This window comes from Lathamus discolor, chromosome 1 (genome assembly GCF_037157495.1).
Source record: "Lathamus discolor isolate bLatDis1 chromosome 1, bLatDis1.hap1, whole genome shotgun sequence".
In the NCBI taxonomy this organism is placed as follows: domain Eukaryota; kingdom Metazoa; phylum Chordata; class Aves; order Psittaciformes; family Psittacidae; genus Lathamus; species Lathamus discolor.
The window spans coordinates 134,676,990-134,700,059 of record NC_088884.1 but is presented as its reverse complement, the minus strand read 5'-3'; the positions used below and the strand labels follow the sequence as shown (position 1 = coordinate 134,700,059).

Genomic DNA, 23,070 nt, shown 5'->3' with positions numbered 1-23,070 from the left:
CCCCTCCATGAGCAGTGCACTTCTTTTCCAGCCTTATACTCCTTCCTCTGCCATTCCTTGAGGAAAGAGGGAAGAGATGTTTTCCTTTCACTTAGCCCTTTCTTATCAGGTTCATATTCATGTATGTCGTGATAGAGCAGATATGCCTGTATACAGTATCTGTGAGCCTAGTTTTGTCAACATAGACTGCAGACAGCTTCAGACTAAAAATAGGTAAGAAAATACTTTACAGTTGCAGGTTCACTGGATCCCTTGTTATATAGTACATCCTAGTTATTGCGCCAGCTGTGCGAATTCTAGAGCTAGAAAAAAAGGCTATGAAAGTTCTGATTTTTATATAGCTCTGGTTAGAAATCTGAGCAGAAAAAATTAAAGCTGTCCATGTTGCTGTTTCCTACTTGGGGTCAGGACTTCATGTGCCCCAAAATGGAGATTTTTGATTAAAATTAAATGTAAGGGTTTTGACCTTACGTAAGAGTTGTGTCAAAGAAATTTCATAGTCTTTTCAGGGAATGAAGAGCTCCCAGTGGTTTTCATATTCTCAGTAGTTTTAATGCTCTTTTCCTACAGTGAAAATATCAGAGGCCCATGGTTTATTAGGCTCAGGAGGAGACCACCAGATTTCCAAACAAGGTTGCAATAAAATCACCTTCTGGAATTAGCAAGAATGGTTGAGATTTTTTAATGAAATGGTATTTTTTAGCACACTAAGTAAGATATGTCTCTCTTGTTTCAGTGCAAAGTTTCTATTGAATTCTTATCTCCTAAATGAAGAGAAGGAAAAAAGGTCTTTTTAAAAACACATGGTTCTGATTGACAGATACATCGTCTCTGTAGAGCGGAGGTCTGTATTAGAAACCTCTATAATCCACTGTAACAATGACTACTTTCTAATCTATTTTCTAATAACTTCCTATACTTGTCCTCATTTTGGGGGGGGTGGGGGGTGGGAGGCAGATACCATGGCTGGCCTGCAATATTATGTTCACTAGGTCACTTAGCTTATTATATTCTTAATTACAGAAATTACTTGGAAGTATCTAGCATAGTATAGGGGTACTGCGAATGGGAATACTGAGACACTTTTTGCCAGTCATGTTGAAACATTTGTGCTAAAAGAAATAATGTAAGAGAGACTATATTGGAAGTATAGGTTTTTCAAGCGCATACTTTGTCCTGCTTCCTAGTAAGTTGTTCCTGCTGTTCCTTTTCAGCTACACTCTAGAAAGTGGGTGTTAGAATATTTGTAAGTCAGTGTTTTAGAACAGGCAGGGATTTTCGATCTATTAAAAGCAAAGTCAATTAAAAGCCATACTCTTATCTGAAAAAAACACCCCAGCTATCTGAGGTTAATGGAAACTCTAAAATTAATGGTAACACAATGGTTTCCGTAACTGAAATATGATCTCTCTTTAGTTCACAAATAAGACAGAAAAGATGAGGTATAGTGAGTTCCCTATCCCTTTCTTACCCTGCTGACACTGAGGAGGATACATCTATATGCTCCAGAAGACACTGAACCTCCAAAATGCTGGAACACATATAGAATAACTAAAGCTTCTCACCCCTAATCTTCTTACATTCACTTCACTCACTCATGTCAGTCTTTTCATGTGTACTGTCTATTCCTCCATGTCCTTCTGTTCTCAGTCTTCTCTTTTGAGCTCATTCCTTCCTTATTTGCAAATAGGAAGCAGCTATTTACTGAACAGCTGAAAATCGGAAGTGTAAGTGACATCTGCGGTGTCGTGATCTGTGATTTCTCTTAAAAAAATTGGTGTATGGACATCACTTTTTTTGAAGACTTATGGCAGCCCTCGTGTCTGACCCCAGAGTCTACACTAAGGGGCTGTTGGGCCATCCTTCCTAAATACTTGAGAAGCAGGGTCCAGGTTGCATACCATTTTATTGTTATTATTGTCCAGTGACAGTCAGGATCTGATGGATCTGCATTAACAGTCTGAACTCTCTTGAACCTGTTAAGTGTCTGGTAGATTAGTTAAATATGATCTACAATTCCTATGGATATAAGTAACTTCTGAAAGTCACACTGCAGACATAGCCGAAAGGAACACAATTGCCTGTTTCCTGTTTTGAATGCTCAGTGCCAAGACATCAGCCATATCATATTAGCATATATACTAATCAAAACATCATCTAAAAATTCTATGTACAAAATAAACAGATCTTTTGAATACTTTGAGTGCCTCAGCTTTACAATGGTGTTTTGATTATAAAATATAGAACATTTTTGAGTGATAAATTCACAGAAGAAATGATTTCATCTTCCAAGCCTTCACGACAGGTGTGTAGGTAACTAATGTAGCATAAGGTGAGTGCTTGGATTTTTATTTTTTTTTTTAACACTCTGGATTCACAATTTCACTTTGTGTTTCACGTAGTTGTGGCAGGAAATTTGGAGCAGCAGGTAAAGCCAGTCACCCCAACCCCAGGTGGATGGAAATATCCATTCCCTTACCAGGGAACATCACTGCTTCCAGAGCTATAGCCTTGGCATGATATAGCTGGCAGCAAGTCTCCATCATACACCATCTGCGTGCGGGGTTCAGAGTGCGGCCTCCCGCAGTGCGTCCCGCACCAAGGCCACCTCACGGCCGCCGGACACCGCCCGCCGCCGCCACGGCTTCGAATGGCATCAGAAAGCACGCGTGGAGGCCAGCCGGAGGAGAACTACATTTCCCAAGGGGCTCCGCGCCCCCGAGCCTCCGCGATTGGCCAGAGTCAGAGCCCATCAGCGGGGAGGAGGTGGGCAGCGGTGCCGCAGGTGCGCGCCGGCGGAGAGCAGCGGCCGGGTGGCGGGGGGAATATGGCGCTGAGTACCAAGGCACCGCGGCGGTTGTTGCTGCGCTTGCCGGCCGGGAGCTGCCTCCTCCTCTTGCTGCTGCTGCTTCTTCTCTGCGGCCAGCTAGGGGGAGGACAGAAAAAGAAGGAGGTAGAAACGTTCGCTTCTTTCGCCATCGCGCTCGGCTGAGGGGCTGGGGTTGCCCCACTGCGCTGCCTCCCCCATGTCAGCTCCGCGGGTGCCCGCGGCGCCCCACTCCGCCCGATTCCCTGAGCCCGGCTTTCCCCGCTCTCCTCCCGTCGCGACGCCGGCCACCCTCTTGCTCCGCGGTCTCGTCTCTTCTCTTTTCCCTCCCCAGCGCGGAGGGGGCGCCGCTGGCCCTGCCCCGCGGAAGATGGCCGGCAGCCTCTCCAGGTCAGCGGGAGCCAGCGCTGCCGCAGGAGGGAGTAGCGCCGGGTTTGCGGTCCCTAGCGTCATGTCCCAGCCCAGGCGGTTGCCAATTGGGCCTTTTAACTCCCCGGTTTTGAGCAAATAAAGGCGAGGAGCGCCGTGCTGCTGGTCTCCGTGGTGGGCCTCGGGTGCCTCTGCATCCAGCAGAGGGTGAGGAGCGCTGGCCTCCGGCGAGGCGTTAGGAGGATGATGTTATATCCCGTGTTTGTGGTGGAAAAATAAAATACATGCCTTGAGTTAATAAGACTGAAGCTATGGCAGCAGGTGTTTGCATGTACGGGTGTGGGTGCTGGTACTCTCTTCAGGATGACTTCTGGGTAAGAGATCTGGAGGAAGGGGTGATTGTAACTCTGTTTTGGTAGCAAAAATCTATCTTCAGCATTTAGAAAGGGAATGTGAAAAAATGCATAGTGTAAATATTAACTTGTCCATTTTCAGTGCCACTAGAGCTTACAACACTTCACTCCCTAGCTTGTCCTCGATTTCAGGCCAAGGTTGTCATATAACGAGTGCTAGGCCAATCAGTGCAGTCTCTTTACAGTTGCTCTGTAACTTTGCTTAGGGGAGGAGATAACTGTACTGAACTGTAGAGTTTTTTATTGTTTCTTTGCAGCTGTTAGTGTTGCCAGAGAACTTGTGCTTTGTGATGGTGGAAGAGAGGGAAAGAACAATTTTGCTAACAGATCCTCTCTTTGAACTATCTGCTCATATAGGAGAATGATTAAGAAATTGTTTGGTTTTCCATTAAAGAACTGTGTGGGCTACCAAGGCTTATTGGCCAAAGAAGTAAAATGTGGGGTAACAGAGAGGGAGGTGCTGATGTCTTTCCTCTGGTGGCTAGTGACATGACTTGAGGGCAGGGTTTAAAGCTGCCTCAGTAGAAGTTCAGACTGGATATTAGGAAAAAGTTTTTACTGAGAGGCTGGGCAAGCAGTGTGACAAACTCCATAGGGAAGTGGTCATGGCTTATCAGTGTTCAAGAATTTTTTGAACAATGGTCTTAGGTATGTGGTTTAACTTGCAGGTTGCCCTATGTAGACTCAATGATCCTTATGAGTCCTTTCCAACTCAGGGTATTCTATGATTTTAAAAGACCAAATTTAGTATGCAAAATCCTTATTTAAATGTGTAAGTAGCAGTGTGACTCTGTGGTCTTCCCAGATTAAGTAATAACCTAAACATTGGGATAAATCCCTTGGGTATCAATGTAAAAAATATAAACCTTCACTCCATACATTCTCTTTTCCCCTCTTTCTGGAAAGAGTAGATAGTAGTGCGTTGCTCTTCTGCTGCTATAATTAACTTATTTTCAAAACTTTATTAATATATGCATTTTTAAATAAAATGTGTTTAACGTTTGACACTCCTCATTCTCTTGTACTGTGATGTGCTGGCATTGCAGCTTTTGTTGACACTTTCATAGGGAGTGCCAGCTGTGCTAGCAAGATAGCTGAAACTTTCTTACAGTAAGCAATTTAGAAATAGCATTTTAAAACTCTTCCAAGTAAAATTATATGAATTGAAAGAGCACAGTATCTTGTGCTATGACAGTACTGTCCAGAAGTACAGTGGTAAAAGGCAAAGATAGTGGAGGTTACATGTGTAAAGTGAACCTAAGTTCTTCTATGCAAAGACTGCTAAGATTGCCATAGCTTTCATGGAAGTTGGAAAAATTGTTGAACATAAAGTGAAATGTTTCGAAGTGAACACCCAAGAGCTAATGTAGTAGGGTTAAAACGTATATCTCGTGAAATAAAAAGAATTCACATCTCTGTTTCCTCTTTCCTATTTGAGTTGAGTGTATCTTTGTTGGAGTGGTTGTCTGGAAAGAGGTTAAGGGTTAGAGAAAGGAAACTTCTTTCCCAGTCAGCTTGAAAATGAGAAGAACTTGTGATCTTAGAACTGGAGCTTAAGCGAAGAAACTGCCCTTGGTGACAACAATTATTTAAATTTTAATTTTTAAATTTTTTTATTTTTTAACATTGACTATCTAGAGAAGTATGCATGAAGTCAGAATGAGGTGTCTGGATCAGTTCAGTTGTATGAGCGTCAAAGGTGGAAATAATGACTTTGCAGAAAGGAGAGGGCTGAGTTAAGGTATTAGATGTTTTGAAGGACTTATTGGTAGAGGAAGACGAATGTGGAAATGACAGAACGTTAATGTAACTTTTTGTGCTGATTGTTAAACACTGTGTTATAGCTGTGTATAGAGTGGAAAATATGTAAGCTCTTAAATGGCTAAAATACTTTTCCTATGCAGTAAAATATGCTTAATGATAACTAAAGAAATTTCCTTCTCTGGCAAATTACTGAGAAGTGCCGAGATCCACGTTAGATTTGATTAAATTTGTACAAATGTAAATAACTATTAAATAATGTATTTTAATTAGTTGATGATTAGTCATCAGTATAATAAAAGCTATTTCTAGAGTGGCCATCTGAATATGTAAGCGTACAAGTAATTCGTATTGCTTCTCTTTAATCCTGTTGTTCACTTTTCTGTATTGTGAACGTCCATGATAGCCTTCACCACTGAGGAGATAAACAGAAAACATTGGACTGTCTTAAAATGACCACAGATAAATGTAATAATTTACAAATTTGATGAAGAGCAACCCGGTACGTTTCTCCCATGCCTCACATGTCAGAGCTTACTAGATTTGAAGGCTGCTTTTATGATTTGAATTCTGGTGTTGAGCAGTACCTTTATTTAAAATGAAGTAGAAAAAAAAAAAAAGTAACATGGTTATGGAAATAGCAGCAAGTAACTCAATAAGAAATGTTCTGTTGGAAACTATATTCATTATGTTTGAAAATAATAATAGACTGTTTCCGCAGCGTTTGAGATGATAGCTTTGTATTAACATACATGCATTTTCTGTAAGGCATGTTCCCAAGCATGTTTTGATGCTTTTAATGTATGTTATGCAAATTCTGAGTAGGTAAAGACCATTAAAATTTGAAAGGAATCAGAATGAGAATATTACACTTTGAAATATACCACTTGGCTTTTTATTATAAATTGCTTTGCATGGGCAGTTTAAGTACATAAGATTTTTTTTTTTTTTCTTGAGTGAAGCATATAGAAGGAGGACATTGGTTTTGCAATATTAAAGGCTTTTCTCATAGAGGATAAAGTTTATTTTTGAGCTTTCTTGTGGATGATTCGGAAGCTTAGTTAACCCTGATAGGCGATTGGAGTAGCTATTTTTCTGTAGATGAGTTTGTCATTACTGTGAAATCTAACATAGGAAGGCTGTCTGTGTAGACCAACATACCAGCTTCATCAAGTTGAAATATCTTGTTGAGCTTAAAACTACTCAAAAAGATACTGATGATACATAACAGCATTGTAGTAATTTACTCTTCTGCAGCATTAGTTTCTGTAATGCCTTAGTTCGGGCTGGGTATTTTTGAAGTATTTCAAGTCTTGTATCTCTATCACTGTTCCTTACATTTTCCTTCCTGTGTTTCTCACCCTTTCCACAGCTGGGTGTACAAGTTAATGCCAGTTGTGAGAAAATGTAGAAGATAGAGTTGGAAGGATGATCTTAACTGATCCTTTATCTCAAAGCTCAACATTGCTTTTATTGTTCCTGACAAATGTCTATCTGATGTGCCCTTAGAAGTCTTCAGTGGTGGTGACTTTACAACTTCCTTAGGTAACCTGTTGCTGTGTCTTACTGTTAAAAGGATTCCCGGCCCACCCCCCAAAGATCTAACCTAAATTTCTGTTAAAAGGATAACCCCCCCCCCCCGGCCCAAGATCTAACCTAAATTTCTATGTGTTCAGTCCCTACACTTTTGAGCCCCCCTTTTTTTTTTTTGTCCTCATCATGGCCATAAAGAACAGATTATTTTTTTTTTGATATATACTCATTTGTATTTAGACAGGGACTAAAAGTAGCTTTTTGATAGTTTTTCCAGTTCCCCCCCCCAAGCCCCTCCCAATCCCCGTATAAATAGAAGCAACTGTGTATTTTTTTTATTTTTTTTATTTTTTTTTTTTTTTTGTGTTTTTAAGACTTTGAGTTTTAAATATGATAATTTACCTCAGAGTATCTTCAGTTGTGAACATGCTTTCCACTGTTTTATGTGAAATCAACTGGGATAGATTGGCAGTATCCTCTTGTTACTGTGCCATGTGTTCTTGTTTTCCTTTGGGGTTTACATAATAAGCCCAACTTGTTTATTCAAGGTGATTAATGATTATCGCCATGTTTCTTCCCTTGCAGCCAGAAAAGTACCTTCTGCTTTACAGTTCCTAATTTGTGGTAGTATTTCACCATGAATGTAGCAGTGGTCGCCCCTTCAGAGCTAGTCTGTTGCTGCAGAATGAAAAGGGCACTACTTAGTTTCATCCTGTTTCCTGATCTGTAGCATTCTTTGCTTGTGATCAGTGTTCTTCCTGCATATTTAATTGAAAGAAAAAAACCCTATAAGAAACGTGGTAGAGCAAGTAGAGAAAAGAAGACAACGTATGATGAATGAGTAGTGTTCAGCATAGATTTGATGGCACCCGTAATATGAGACACATTCTTGATCTTTCAGGATGTCTGATATTACTTCAACAAAATAGTGATAAGTAGAACTTAAGTTTCTTCTATTCATCTGTTGAAAATAGATACTATCATTGAACTTGAATATAAAGGCTTTTTACTTCAAAATTTTCGTTTTGGTCTTCAGACTGTAGAGCACTGCATGTCTTTGCTTTTGGAATAGCATGCAGGAAAATGTTTGGCAATTACAGTAAATCTAGACTCCTCTTTAAAAACTCAGTTACAAACTGTGATGTGGTAAAGGTTGAACCTGTGAAGGAAAACTTAGTCCTGACTATAGATTTGGCTTCAAGCCATTTTTGAAGACTGTATTTTAAGTACAGGGTTTGTATCCATTTATGTAGTATGCCATTTCATCTACTGTTGCAGTAGAGAGAGAAGGATTTTTTTCAAAGCTCTGAAGCATTAAAATAACTGTCCTGGGTTTTAAGTGAAATAACAGTAATAAGGCATGCCTGAAAATGTAAAATTTTTTGTAAATGCAATTCTGAACGTTTTTCTCTACTTTGTCCTAAAAAGAAGGGTGAAAAACGTGTTTGCAAGAATTTCTATTTTTCTGCTTATTTTTACAAGCAGCAAAACCCCTCATATCCCTTCTCTTCTATTTGTAGGTAATTAAAGCTTTAAAGAAACTTAAAAAAATTAACTAGCACTTCTTATGTAGAAAACCTTGATGTGTTCAGTGACTGCATACAATAAGTGAAATAAAGGATGCTTACAGCAGCCTGATAGCATTTTGTAATTGGATTACTGAAAGTTTTCTGTCCCAGGTATCTCCGTTTGGCATCTTTGCTCTCATAAGACAGATAAGTGGCATAACTGATCTCTTCCCCTGTTCTGTTCTATAACTGTTTATATAGGACATCCTGTGCAACTGCATGGAAAATGCACATTGTATTTGTTTGAGTTCTAAGAGCTCTGGAAAAATCAGTCATTACAATTAGAGTGGGAAAGCATTGGTGGTTGTTGTTTTTATTTTTTTTTTTGTGTGTGTGTGTGTGTTTGGTTTTTTGTTTGTTTTATGGGGTTTTTTTTGTTAATATTTTGTATTTTCAGATTTATTCTTTTAATTTCTAAAACCATGTTGAAGGTCACATTTATTGGCTAAGGAACTGATCAGAACTAAAAAAGGAACTTTACCTCGTATTTGTTTTAGGCCTCTTGCTCTAATAAATCTGAAAGTAGGCATAATACAAAAAGTATTATCTTTTCAACTAATGCTATGTGCTTTTCAACTAATGCTATGTTATTAGACTTATAGAAAAATATCTTCTTTAATGTTTGGCTTGTGTACCAAAATGTAATAACTACCTTTTGTTAAGACTTCCAGTAATGAGGGATTGCCATGAAATAAATTGAAAGCTGCATTTGAAATAGAGAAACTCATGTTTTTATATGCTATTATCGCAAGTCCTTCACATTCAAAGAAAGATAAAGCAAACCAATACTTGCATTGAATGGATTGCTTTTCTTATGATGGAATTACAAAAAAAAAAAACCCAAACAAAACCCAACTATTTGATGACAAAAAGAATCTGGGAAATTTGAGATGGAAAAGATTTGCACACTTGCCAGTGCAGGCTTATTCATTTAAAAAGTCTTCATGATTGCTCCAGTGCTGGCAGGACTTCTATAATTTTTCTAGGGAGACTGTTCTCCCATGTAATAGGATTTATGGACGGTTAGGATTTTTTTTTTTTTCTTCTTCTGATTGTATTCAATAATACCATTTTGCAATACCCCAAGTTCTTCATCTTTTCTTTTCAGCGGTTGCAGTCATTAACCTAATTATGCCATTCCATTACTTTTTCTTGTTCTTTTCTTTTGAATCTAAAGCAACTTACTATTGAATTTCAGACGTATTGGTCATTAAGCTTTAGCAGAGTCTGTGTTGCGTAGAATATTTGCACATCAAGTTCATAACATAAGTGGTAATTACAGTTGTGCAGTCCCTTTATGGAATGACCTTTTGAACTCAAAAAATTTTTTGGTGTTACAGGCTATAGCATCTGCTGCTTGAAGGGTAAAAACTATTTTCTGCTCTGCTTTTTAATAATTTCATATTACTATTGCTATCTGCATGTTCAGTTACTTTCCTTATCCAGTTGCCTTACATAGGCCAACTATGACAGGGTCTAGTCCTGAATCTTGCTCCTCTCCAGAGCTACTTACCTCAGCAAATGAGTCTCACAGCAAAGCCTGGTGTGCATAAGGCTAGGGCACATTCAGAGTCCTAGAGAGCATTGAAAATTCTTCATCTTCCTTTACGGTGGTGTCTGAGTATTTTTATACAGGTAGAGTATGCAACCTGTCAGTTGGATATGAAGTAGAATTACTACAAGTTGCAGATGCTTGTGGTTAATGAACTTATTTGCCTTCTATCCATGGATCTAGCCAGTGAAATACAAGTTAGTTAAATGTGCTTACTTCATGCCCAGTGTATTATTAACATCCTGGTGACTTACATGGAAATCCCATCACACATTTCACTGAATAGCATGCTTTGGAAAACAAAGGCAACTTACTGAACTTCACTTCTTTGATAAAGTGGGTTTTTTTATTATTATTGGACTGGGGGATAGAAAAAGTACATAAGGCAAAACAAAAACTATTAAAAGCTGTATAGAAATGAGGAGGCCATCAATTGCCAGAGATTCTAGATTTGTTGTATACAGTGATCTCTGATGCTATCTTGCTTTATTTTTTTAAAGTAGTCTTAGAAGTTTTTTTCTTTTTACTACAATAACTAGACTTGCAGAGTTAATGGGATATATAAATAGGTAAATATGACACTAAATGCTATGCTTTACTGTAAAAGTATAAGGAAGTGAAACTTTTTATTTGCTGTTATGCTTGTACCTTTCTGACTTCATTTCCAAAAAAAAAAAAAACAACCCAGTTTTAGATTTTTATCTGCCATTTATGTTGCCATTATCCTGTAAAAGGGGTTTCAAGCTATCTATGGATCCAGTGGTCGGTTATTGCAAAAATCAGTTTGAAGTGGATCAGTCTTTACGGTGATGGATGACTGAAGTTGATAAGATTTCTTCTTATCCACTACCAGCCCTATAACTTAAATGGAATTGCTGTTAATGGCACGTAAAACTTCATTAGTAACCAGATGCCTCCTGCATGTTGTCTCAGCAAGTCCTAGATTCTTCAGACTTAACCTCATGCTGAAATGTGTCTTGCTTAATGAGTGACCTGATCATGTACGCATGTCAAATGTGATCAGCTTTTTCTTTTCTATGAGCAGTTGATCTGAGCAAAGTGCCTGTGAAATATGATGCCACACAAACTGTATGTAAATATATTAAAAAACGTTAAGATACATGCACTTCTAAATAGACAAGTTTTGATCACCAAAACAAATACTGTTTTGATCCAGCAGGAGTATTTTGGTAATGCTATTTAGATGTGTCCTTTTATTACAGTTATCACAAAGTTCAGATGGTGATATTTGATAATTACGGTCAGGAAATTGTTTTAACGATATTCAATAATATTCTTTTTCTTTAAGGAAATGTTACATACTCTTGACCTAAAAAATAGTAAAAATGTTTACCAGGTTTAATTAAGATTTAAGAGAAGCCAAGTTCAATGAACCAATATATTCAGAAGTGATGGTCCTTAAATCTTTTAGAAATCAGTTAGAGGATAGAAACTGGTAGTGCCAAGTTGTCTGAATTCTATGTTATTTTTGCATCTCTCTTCTAAATAACTTAGTTATGTACTCTCAATAACCATATGATGGCTCAGCTTTAATACATTTTTAATACATTTTGTTGCAAGTTTTTTCATCTTTCAGTTCTATGCCTGATTTCTACCAAAGCTTCCAACCAAACTGGAAAGTGAATGACAGGAATTTCATTGGAATTTCAAGGAGGACACCAGTTTGAGGCAGTTTAATCCAAATTCAGGTTAGGACTGTTACGCCTCTTACTTGTCCACAGCACATAGAATCAGGTGTTGACGATGTGACAGTGCTTTGAGTAGTGAGACAGAAATTGTTAGAAATTGACAGGAATCACACAATACTAAAGTAACTGTGTAAATATTTTTGTCTGTTGTGAGACACTTTCTTTTGTAGGTGTGGATAGAAGCTCTTATCTATAAGCTTTTGTCAAATCTCTGTTTATTAATAGCAGCATGCTAACTTCTTTAGTGGACAATTTGTTTAGAAACTAAGATAAAACATGATTAATATTCACTGGACAGGCTCCAGATATTGTCATTGGTTTTCATTTCCTTTATGCTTTTTTTGTTTTGGGATATTGCTAATCATTTTCCACCTAAAATGCATGGTAGGCTTTCTCATTTTTCCGTTTGTTTCTTCTGAGCTGGATAAATCAGTCAACACAGATTTCCACACACATATTTGCCGAGGTCTATGTGAAATATCATTTACTTTGGTGTTAACAGCTGTGAATTTCTCTCTTCCTGTAATTCTAGACCTTGATCCTATAAAGTGCTTTAACCCGACCTCAAGCAGAATGTAGCTTTCAAAGTAAAATTTTCATCCAAAATGCTCTCGTGTAATTGTATACTGGTTCTGGAGGCTGCTAATGTTGTACAATTTCTTTAAAAGTAATGGGCACCTGAGGTTCTGATTTTGTAAATATGGAAGAACAATCCTAATCTGATTTGGCATCTTGTGGTTTAGCCCATTCTGTACACAGAAACTGAACATTCTTAAGTGATTGTGTGCTATGAACTTGTAGCATTCACAGTATGTTTTAATTTGTCAGTGAAATGTGACATCTCAAACTTCTTTACAGTAGTATTGTGGTTGGGAGTGTGTCTGGGAAACTGCCAGTGGGAGTAGTTGATACTCATTTGATTTCTGGGAAATGATAGCCTTCATCACATAAAGCACCCTAAACGCTTGTCTGTCTGCTCCTCTGCGTGCTTAGATCCCCTTGAGGTGGTTGCATTATTTTAATTCAAAAAGCAGGTTCCTGCTCTGAAGTGTATTGGTTGCTTTTGCCCTGTATTGTTTACACTCTGAAATAGTCTGAGTGTGTGAGCTGGATTCTATTACTGAAATTAAGCTTAAGTGTGCAATCCAGAATTACAGGTAATGCGCTGCAATTACTGATTGATCCTTGGAACTAGTTTAGAATTAGTTTGAAGCAAAATCCTGCAGGGTGGGGTAATTAAGATTTCAGCACCAGCTGTTTTGCTCTGCAGATCCGTTAATTTGCATTGCACTACTCGCTGATACTGATCTAGTCAAACTTCCCTCTTGCACAGCCACAGTTTCAGTGAAGGTTGCAGGATTCACTGGGCCACGAAGGAGTGACGAGAGAAGATGATTTTCTAGCTGAATGATAATCATTCAAAAGAGGGATAGTCCTGGGTTCCCACAGCTATTTATACATTTAATCCAATAACTGTTCAGTGTAAAACATTGTAATACAATCTGTTCAAGTAGGTTTACTTGTCCACCATCTGGACGTGAGTGCTGCCTGCCAAACCTCTAAGTTGGGGAACACATGGGAGGGCAGTGAAAGAAATCAAGGTTACTTTTAAGTAGTGAGGGTTCTTCAGGATAACCTCTGTGCACTCATTTTCTCCATTTAAACTGCTATCACCTCCTCAGTTGTAATTCCTTTTGTCAGTGGAGGTAGCTGAAGGAAGCAAGTGTAGAGTGCAGTATGCCCAGTGCTCAGAGTACCAGCCTTGAATATTTATAAGTAATGGAGACCTTGCTGGTAACATAAAGGTGTTCAAATCAGCATTTTTCTATTGCTATTCGAGGCTGTTTGTATTTTACAAGAATGTTGAGGAAGGGAGATGGCACACAATCTGGGTTGTAAATACCTGGTGGGAGGCAGGAGAAGCTTGTTCAAATCTGGAACTGTTAGCCCTTGTCTCAATTATTTTATTTTTTTTTTTCCCTGTTTGCTGTAGATCCAGATTCCTCAGCTGACTGCTTTTCTGTGTCTTAGTTAAGCTAAGTACTGTGTTACATCTACAGATACCAAGCAAAAGAGAGTACAGCACAAGACTGTAGTAGTGTTTGATTTAATCTGTGGGTGGTCAGATATCACCATATTTGACTTAGTTTTAATGGAATGCTAGATGTGAGAGAGGCACTAAAGCTGATAGATTTATTTCACTGCAAAATATGTTATACTGTAGAAAACATGTTGGTAAGTGGGCTACGCAAGAAAACAATGAGGCCTGAAGTCATCCCACTAGAGTTTTTTAGATGAAATGTTGTTGGAGGTTGAGCAACCTGTAGTGACATCAGTAGCAGTACTAATGGACAGTTTCACCTGTGTAAGAACGGAATGATATAATGATATTTCCACCCCCAGCCTCTTCATAAATTTAGGTTAAATATGCTGATGCCTTAGGTATGGTCATTTTACAAGAGCTTCAGGTGAGCTCTGTTGGAGAGATTGTAAGTCCAAGTGTATAGTGCATATTCAGAAGACATAATTTCGTAGAAAGTAGAACTTTAATCAGTAATAGCATTTTTCTTGTCCCACAATGTTCAAGTGATGTAATTATTATGTTAGTGTATTAGTCTGTTGGCATGTATCTTAAGTGATTTAAAAATCTAGCTGAAGCTCTTCAGTTATAGCAACATAATTTTTTTGAGCAATGAAGGCGCTGTGCTGTCATGCAGAACTTAAGCTTGCTTGGCTGTAAGGGAGAAAATTACAAGTTAATTAGCTGATACAGCAGCTTTGTTTTCCAAAGTAATTTGGAGTTTGTACTTCTCCCAAGAAGTAGAAATGGAACTTTTACTGAATTTAATGAAATGTTTTAATAGTAAAAATGTTTTAGAAGAAACATATTTTCACTCAAGTCTTTACAGTGAATTTTGAGTCCACAAAGAGTTAAAAGAATATGCTTTAAAATTAGCTTAGAGAGGCACTTTCAGCTGTGTGTTGCCGTTAGATCTATAGTCACTTTTCCTCAGAATGGAAAAATGCATAGACCTTTAGGAATTTGATTTCATGTTAATTTGAAAGTTGATTTTGGAAGGTAAAAATTTAGACATTATGGTATGTCCATGTTTATGAGAATACAGTATTATTTTGGTAAATGCTAACAGTAAGTATTTATTTTTCAAGCATAGACATCAGTTCCACTTCCAATTTCGTTAATGTGAGTTATTGAGCTATCCACTATAAAGTACCTGATTTTTTTTTTTTAATATTCAACACAGAAATGAATGCTGAGTATGGGTGTTTGAATGGCAGTTTCTTAACGTACTTACACCATTTGCATTAAAGCTTCCTGACCATTTGTACAGTCTTCATTTAGTATTCAACAATGAGCTTCTGCTTTACTCTTACTAGTTGCACTTTTTTTTCATTTAGATCAGAATTATGTGCTGGTATCCATGAATAGTCTTTCCTGAAACTACTTAAGTAGATCTGAAACTACAAGGTAATTATTTTATGCTAAATTTTATGCTTAATCCTTTATCCTAAAAGGATTAAGGGCTTTATCTATCACTAGAGATTGTCTACCTCCTGTTGAACCACAGAATCCATTCATGAACTTAAACCATTGTCCTTTGTCTTCTAATGAATGACTTAGTAGGGAACATAGTATTCTGATGAAAGGAACTGCTGCTCAAGGAACATGTAGTACTGCTGTCTCTTAATGTATGGGTAGTTGCAAGTATTCAAGAATTTAATCTAGATGACTGACAGAGAGAAAAGGAAAGCTTTGTAAAAGGTTTTGTTGCTTGAACATGTGGAGGTATTAGTCACAGAGAAGAAGAATGCCAAATTTAGTGGTTCTATCATATTTTTGTGGGTGTGGTTTGTTTTGTTTTTTTTTTTCCTTTCCCCTGAGAAATAGAAATTTCTAGGAAACTGACAGTGACCAATAAAAGGGTGGAATAATAGAATAAAACTGTAGAGAATAAATGTCAGAGATGGAAAGAATGTATGAGTAACTGTTTGTAATAAAATGACAGTGAAATAAAGTGAGGATGAAGATTTTTGTTACAATGAAGTATGTGAGCTGTGATCAAAAGAAGTTAAAAAAAAAGTATTAGCAGGCATACTACTCTGAAACATATATTCACACAGGGGTAATGGGTGCATATACAAATTGCCTAGTTTATAAAAGTGGAGCTTGCACTCAATTAATTTTGATGCCTTCAAATGTTATTCCTTGCCTAGTATTTTTGACTCTAATTGATGTGGCATCTTTTTATCCAGAAAGAGAAGGAAGAGGATTGCTTTGCATGTGATGAGAGAAGGAAAAATCAACAGCTTGAACTTATATCTGAACTTTTGTGAATAGTTAGTTGTGTCGTCTGAACCCTTCTGTGTTAGTTTGTCCTAACGAAGAAGAAAATTGAGAATTTATCTTTATATTAAGTAGGATTTTTATTAATCTGTTTTTTTTTTTGTTTTTTTTTTTTTTGATGGCATGCCATGCAAGACATGGTCTGCTATGGAACCTGCCTTTTCTTGTCTTAGGGTAGGTTGTCCATTAAATTAACTACATCATGTTGTTGCTGGTACCCACGTAAAGTGCTGTAGATATTGGTGATTACCTTTGATATGTATTGTTAATGCCCTTAACATGCACATTTGGTCGGAGAGGCAAAGCTCACAGCTACTTTCTTCACTGTGAGAACAGTTTGATGTTGAAACCGAAGTGAGCTTTCACTAATTTAAAGTGAAGTAATGAAATAAGGTACTACTTTTTAATATCCTCGTAGAAAGATGAAAATTGCTATCTTACATTCTTCACTTGAGACTCATTGCTAAGACTGCTGCTGATGTTAAAGCATCATCTTGACACTTGAGGTATCTGAATTCAGTTGTTAGAAGTGTAACTGGTTTCCTGTGTAACTGCCCAATCTTCTTTTGTTACTTGTCCATTTTATAAAATGGAAAGGATGGTACTTCCCTTTTTTCCTGCTTTTTCCTTTTCCTAGCCATGAAAAGGATGTGTTAAATTGACTTTTTTTTTTTTTTTTTTTTTTTGTTTGTGTGTGTGTGTTTGAGGTATAGCATGTTTGAGGTATAGCAGCACAAAATCTTATTAAGTCTTTTTGGAAAAAGTAACAGTCTTTTTTTGGTTTCTGCTCTGTGCTACGCAATACTGTAAATACAGAAGCTTTAGAAGCCTTCAGTTAAATGAAAAAAAAAAAAAAGAGGCTACTTGAAAAGCCCATCTTTTGACCAGTTCCGCTATGTAAGTTTAAGGATTTTGGTATTTTTATTGCTTTCTTGGTAGCATGTAATAAGTGTCAAATTTAGTTAATTTTTTTTGAAAAAAAAAAAAAGTGCTGTAAGTGCTCTGATAGGTGTTGTCAGTCTGCAGAAGCACTGTTAAACCTGCAGTCATAAGGATCTATGAAATTTTATTTAATATGCTATGAAATTTCATGAAATCAAAGGAAATTGAATGTACAGTAAAAGTCCATCAAATACACAGGGGTGCACATGGTCAAACAAAACCAACTTACTCTTATTTCTTTTGAGGTACTATCTGTATTTTTTTTAACAGTAATTTATTAATGTTGTGCCATGTTAAACATTAACCTTTAAGGAAATGTAGGAAGAAAAATACATCCAGATATTTGGCTGCTTTAAAAATGAGTATGTAATATTATATATACTGTAATAAAAGTTGTTCTGAAAAGCAACAGTCCAAATAATAAGTGATTTTGGTCATTACTTCTGTATAGCACTTGGGCTGTGAAGTTTATGTCAACTAATAAATTGAAGGAAATTCTGAACTTCTCTAAAAACAGCTTCCAGGATGCAGCATGAAAGGTATACTCGATCACATTAAAAAATACTTGAATAAAACCTGCCATTTACAAAAACTTACTAAATTGTGTAGCATAAATTGGTATTAATTTTTGAGTATATGACAATAATATATGTTTTATATAGAAGAGATTCCGAGCAGCCCTGCAGAGAAGGACTTGGGGGTGCTGGTCGATGAGAAAATGAACATGAGCCGGCAGTGTGCGCTCACAGCCCAGAAAGCCAACCGTATCCTGGGCTGCATCAAAAGGAGCGTGACCAGCAGGTCGAAGGAGGTGATCCTGCCCCTCTACTCTGCTCTTGTGAGACCTCACCAGGAGTATTGTGTGCAGTTCTGGTGTCCTCAACATAAAAAGGACATGGAACTGCTGGAACAAGTCCAGAGGAGGGCCACGAGGACGATCAGGGCACTGGAACACCTCCCGTATGAAGACAGGCTGAGGAAGTTGGGGCTGTTCAGCCTGGAGAAGAGAAGGCTGCCTGCGGACCTAATAGCAGCCTTCCAGTATCTGAAGGGGCCCTATAGGGATGCTGGGGAGGGACTCTTTGTCAGGGACTGTAGTGACAGGACAAGGGGTAACGGGTTAAAACTTAAACAGGGGAAGTTTAGATTGGATATAAGGAGGAAATTCTTTCCTGTTAGGGTGGTGAGGCACTGGAATGGGTTGCCCAGGGAGGTTGTGAGTGCTCCATCCCTGGCGGTGTTCAAGGCCAGGTTGGATGAAGCCTTGTGTGGGATGGTTTAGTGTGAGGTGTCCCTGTCCATGGCAGGGGGGTTGGAACTAGATGATCTTGAGGTCCTTTCCAACCCTAACTATTCTATGATTCTATGATTCTATGATTCTATGATTCTATGATTCTATGATTCTATGATTCTATGATTCTATGGTTTTCGCTATGTGCAGTAGCTATATACCTAACTGAAACATAATAGTATTATGTTCCTTAAATAATGGATGACAAAACTAGCATGCTATTACTGGTTTACAGAATTAATCCTCGTTTCCAGGAAAATTAATCTGACTTGTAACTCTTCTAGTGCAGTTTTCCATTGTCTTTTTTGCCTGGGTTTTCTTTTTTGTTTTGTTTTGTCTTCCAAGGTCTAACTTCTTTTCCAAAACCTCTGAGTTTTTATAAAATAGAGTAACCAGCTGAAGTCTTGAAGTCATCACAAAAGTTACTTTTTTCTTCCTGTGACTATGTTCATATTCTGCTTAACCAAAAAGTCTTTTATTTCCTTCCTCTGTTCCAGCTGGTGGTTTTTTTTTTTGTGTGTGTGTGGATTGCTCCCTTCCATTTAGTTCCTCTTTTAGTTTTTTTTCTTACGTTAGCTTTTCTCTAGAAATTAAATATGCACATATTTTGATGGGCACGTGATGCCTGCTAAACTTGGGGAGCAAACTCCATCCTGGAATGTTTGTGGCTGTCTTGGTGAAATTTACTTGTGTATTTTCTGGCAAAAAATGTTCTCTAGGTCTGTTCAGATTGCCTCCATTCACTTCTTGTATTATTTTGTATTTTTCTTCCATTTAGTATTAGAGTGCATTATCTTCCTTTCATTCTGTTTTTTCATTCTGTAACTACTGGTGGTTCTCTTTTTTTTTCTTATAATGTTTTTATTTTGTATGTTTATCATCATGTGTCTTCCTTAGTGTCACATTTTTGTGATAATGTAGATATATATAGCCTTTGGTTTGATATTGCCCATCTTATTTTTGAATATTTTCAACATGTTCTCAAGAATTTTGATACTTTTTTCCTTTTTTATTCTTTTCGATATTCTGCTTTTCTTGGTATGTACAGATGGATTTTAAAAGTCATTCCCATGGTGTGTTTTGTATCTGTTGTTCTAAAATAGGTTGTCACATTTTGCTCTCCTTTAAGGAGAGAACTGAATGAAATAACAAAGTAGGATGAGTCAAATTTTGATGCATTTGAAGAGATCTGTATTGTTTATGTGTATATATGTATATACATATTTATGTATATATGTTTATATGTGTATATATGTATATATATTTATTTCCCATCTGTATTGTTTGGAAATTTTTATTTTTCCCTCAAAATCTCAGCATCATCCCTCTGGATTTGTTTGGAGTGGGAGAGGAGGGCACATCTACAATCATTATGGTGTCTCGAGGCAAATGTGGAAAGGAATCAAGGGTTTGATTTCATTGTTTGGTACTTTTCTCTCACCCTCTGATTTGCATGACATACTATAAAATCAAGAGACAATGTGCACATTAGTGCTGGTATGTACACAGGTATGTCCTGTTGGTCAGGACCTAAATAGGCCCAATTTACATCATTCAAGAAACAGTAGCTCACATAATGTTGTTATTCCTAGTGGTTTCTGTCAGTCAATGTCTACTACTATTTGAATTCCTCACCATTGCTGGGTTGATGCTGAATGTTGCATTGGTCTTACTTCAGTTATTTGTTTCTGCCTCACATGAGCTTTCCTTCAAAGTTCAATATGCCTTACAAGTGAAGACAGAAATTTAAGGATTCTGTTTGGTTTTTTTTTTTTTTTAATGTATTGATAGGCTTCTAAGGACTCAACTTTACCTGAAATCAAAACATCCATTTGCTTCTCAGTTGTTCAAATCATCGTCTTAGAAAGCTAGCTTACGCTGTGGAAAGAAATACTCAAAATCTGCTTTCCAGTTGCTATCTGGTGTAATTCAGGTTTTCTCTGTCAAAAATGCCTAGTAACACTAATCTGATTGTTAGCATATATGTAAGTGTCCTGCTGTCCTGATATTTCTAAACACTGCGAAGTAAGAACAAAGACAAATCTGTCAGTACTAGTATTACTAACTGTGAAATACTAAAGGATTTATAGTTCTGCAGATACTCTACACAAATGATTAATCTGAAAGATAATTTTTTCTTTTATTAATTCTCTTGGACCTGGCTTTTTAAATCATTGCATTAACTGAAGAAGTTTTCAGAGCTTCGGCACAGTTCTGTTTCTCTGTGACCTCTTTTTGAGATTTATTAGATTCTATTTGGCTTGAAGATCTTAATTGTGACTCACAGGTCTTGTTTTCTGCTTATTCTCTGAAAGTTTGAAACAGGCAGCATGAATGAGCTCTACAGACGTTTTTCTTTTCTACATTTGGAGAAGAAAAATAACTGGGATGTCATGGTGTGAAATGCTATCACGATGAACATGATCTGTTATGTGCTTTTATTTTTCTCTCTCCAATCCTTACTGCAATTCCCTGATATGCACAAGGCTAGTAATGGATTCTGATATCCTCATGGACACTCTCTGCCCTAATCTATAAAAGGGATGATTCTTATTCATTAAGCTCTGATCATTACCTTTTGTGTTATCCATCTATTGACAGGTGCCCTTGTAGAAGCGATTTTTGTCCTGTTGCTGTGTTCTGTTGAGTGAAAATGATTCGGATGATGCCTCTTTCCAGAATGGCAAATTGTGTGTGATATTGTGATAATCAGAAGAAATCCATTATTTTCTTCTTTCCTGAGCAGTGGTGGCAAACTACCTTGTGCTCTGAATATTTTATAACAAATCAGCTAGGGTCTCAGTATGAGATGGGTAAGAATGGTTTAACTCATTCAGTGTGAGTTCACCTATTTCTGATACTTTTTCTCAAAACGGCAAATGCATGTCTAGGGAGGGGAACATTACCCCCTCACCAACCCATAATCTCCCACCCTTCATCTGTTTTCAGCTCTGGTTTTCTGGCATCTGATGTTTTCAACTAAGGGAAAACTAACAGTGACTCATTGGAACAGGTTGCCCAGAGAAGCTGTTGCTGCCCCATCCCTGGCAGTGTGCAAGGCCAGATTGGATGGGGCTTTTTGCAGTCTGGTCTAGTGAAAGGTGTCCCTGCCCATGGCAGGGGGGTTGGAACTAGATGATCTTTAAGGTCCCTGTCATGGTTTAAACCGATCCACACAGCTTGTCCACTCAACCCCCCGCCCCTCCCTGCTCCCGGAAGGATGGGGAGGAGAATCAAGAGATGTAATTCCCACGGGTTGAGATAAGAACAGCCCAGTAACTAAGGTATAACACAAATCACTGCTGCTACCACCAATGATAATATTGATAAGAGAAAATAACAAGAGAATACGGTACCACCGCCGAACGAGTTAGACCGCCCCCGAAGAGACAGTGTGCCCTTCCGGGTAACTCCCAGTTACCTCCCTGGGCATGACACGCTGTGGTATGGAATACCTCTTTGGTCAGTTTGGGTCAGGTGTCCTGTCTCTGCTTCCTCCCAGCCTCCCCTCGTCCCCAGCAGAGCATGAGACTCACAAAGTCCTTGGCCAGAATAAACATTACTTAGCAACAATTAAAAACAATCGGTGTTATCAGCTCTCTGCCCAGGCTGGATGTCAAACAGAGAGCTTGAACCAGTTACTAAGAAGGAGCAAAATGGCTCCTGGTAAACCTAGGACAGTCCCTTTCAAACCATTCTATGATCTTGCACCTCTCTTTTTTTGCTTTAAGGATGAGGTTGTTAAGGAATTCAGATCAGTGGTTGTAACTGTATCTGAAAAGGACTGACCTGGCCCCAGGCTGAGAGTGTCTTATCAGATGTAAATTCTGGTGGTATGTGCATTCTGTTTCAGGAATGTGGCGTTTTTAATCCAGAGATTGGTAAAACTGTGCATGAAATTGTTCAGTTTGTATGCTCATTCACACAAGGAAACTAAATTTCAAATCTTACAAGTTTGTCTGAGGAGCTCAGGCTTTACAAGAACCTGCTCTGGCCTTGGGTAGCATGGTTTAGTGTGAGGTGTCCCTGCCCATGGCAGGGGGGTTGGAAACTAGGTGATCTTAAGGTCCTTTTTAGCTCTGAGTATTCTGTGATTCTGTGAAGTACAGACTAACCAGTACTACAGATGGTATAAGCTTTATACTGTACCTGCTCTGAGCAAGGATTCTTGCCTCCTGTGGATAACTGTCCTGTCAGTCGTGCAGTTTCTGAACTGGTAGTGAAAGATTAGAGCTGTTGTTTCCTCTCTCGCCCCACCCCAAGAAACATGAGGTTTGGACATGTTATCTTTGTTCTAGTAGTTTGCATAGTGAAAGGACAAGTAACGAGGGCCATGAGAGGCAGCAAGAAGGAAATTTTCATTGGATATTGAAGGAAAAATTTCAAAATGAAGAGGATGCTCAGAGAGGTTGCAGAATCTCCATTTTTGGAGACTTTCAAAATTCTACTGGCCGTGGCCCTCAACAACCCAGTGTAACTCCTGTTAGCTGTGATTTGGTAAGGAGGTTGAATGGGATGACCTCTGGAGATCCTTTCCTACAGCATTTTTTACCATGTTTATGTGATAAATAGGATAATCTCCCTTCTTAAGGAAAGATTCAGCTACTTATACTAATTTTTAATAATAGGTACTTTATGCAAGGAGGAAGATTTTGTTTTAGAAGTATGAATATTTTATAGGTCATGTTTTTCAATATTGCAAATATATGACTAAAATTTATTTTTCTGACAACTTAAATGAA

The 23,070-nt window shown here is 37.9% G+C and overlaps 1 protein-coding gene across 1 annotated transcript in view; it reads left to right on the top strand.

Moving 5' to 3' along the window:
* Positions 1-2,771: 2,771 nt before the first annotated feature.
* The window catches only part of TUSC3 (tumor suppressor candidate 3), a 120,352-nt gene continuing 100,053 nt past the window's right edge, over positions 2,772-23,070 (top strand). Inside the window, exon 1 of the mRNA XM_065696800.1 lies at positions 2,772-2,953. Coding sequence (XP_065552872.1) covers positions 2,828-2,953 — 126 coding nt within the window. The 5' untranslated portion in view covers positions 2,772-2,827. The remainder of the gene's footprint in view (positions 2,954-23,070) is intronic.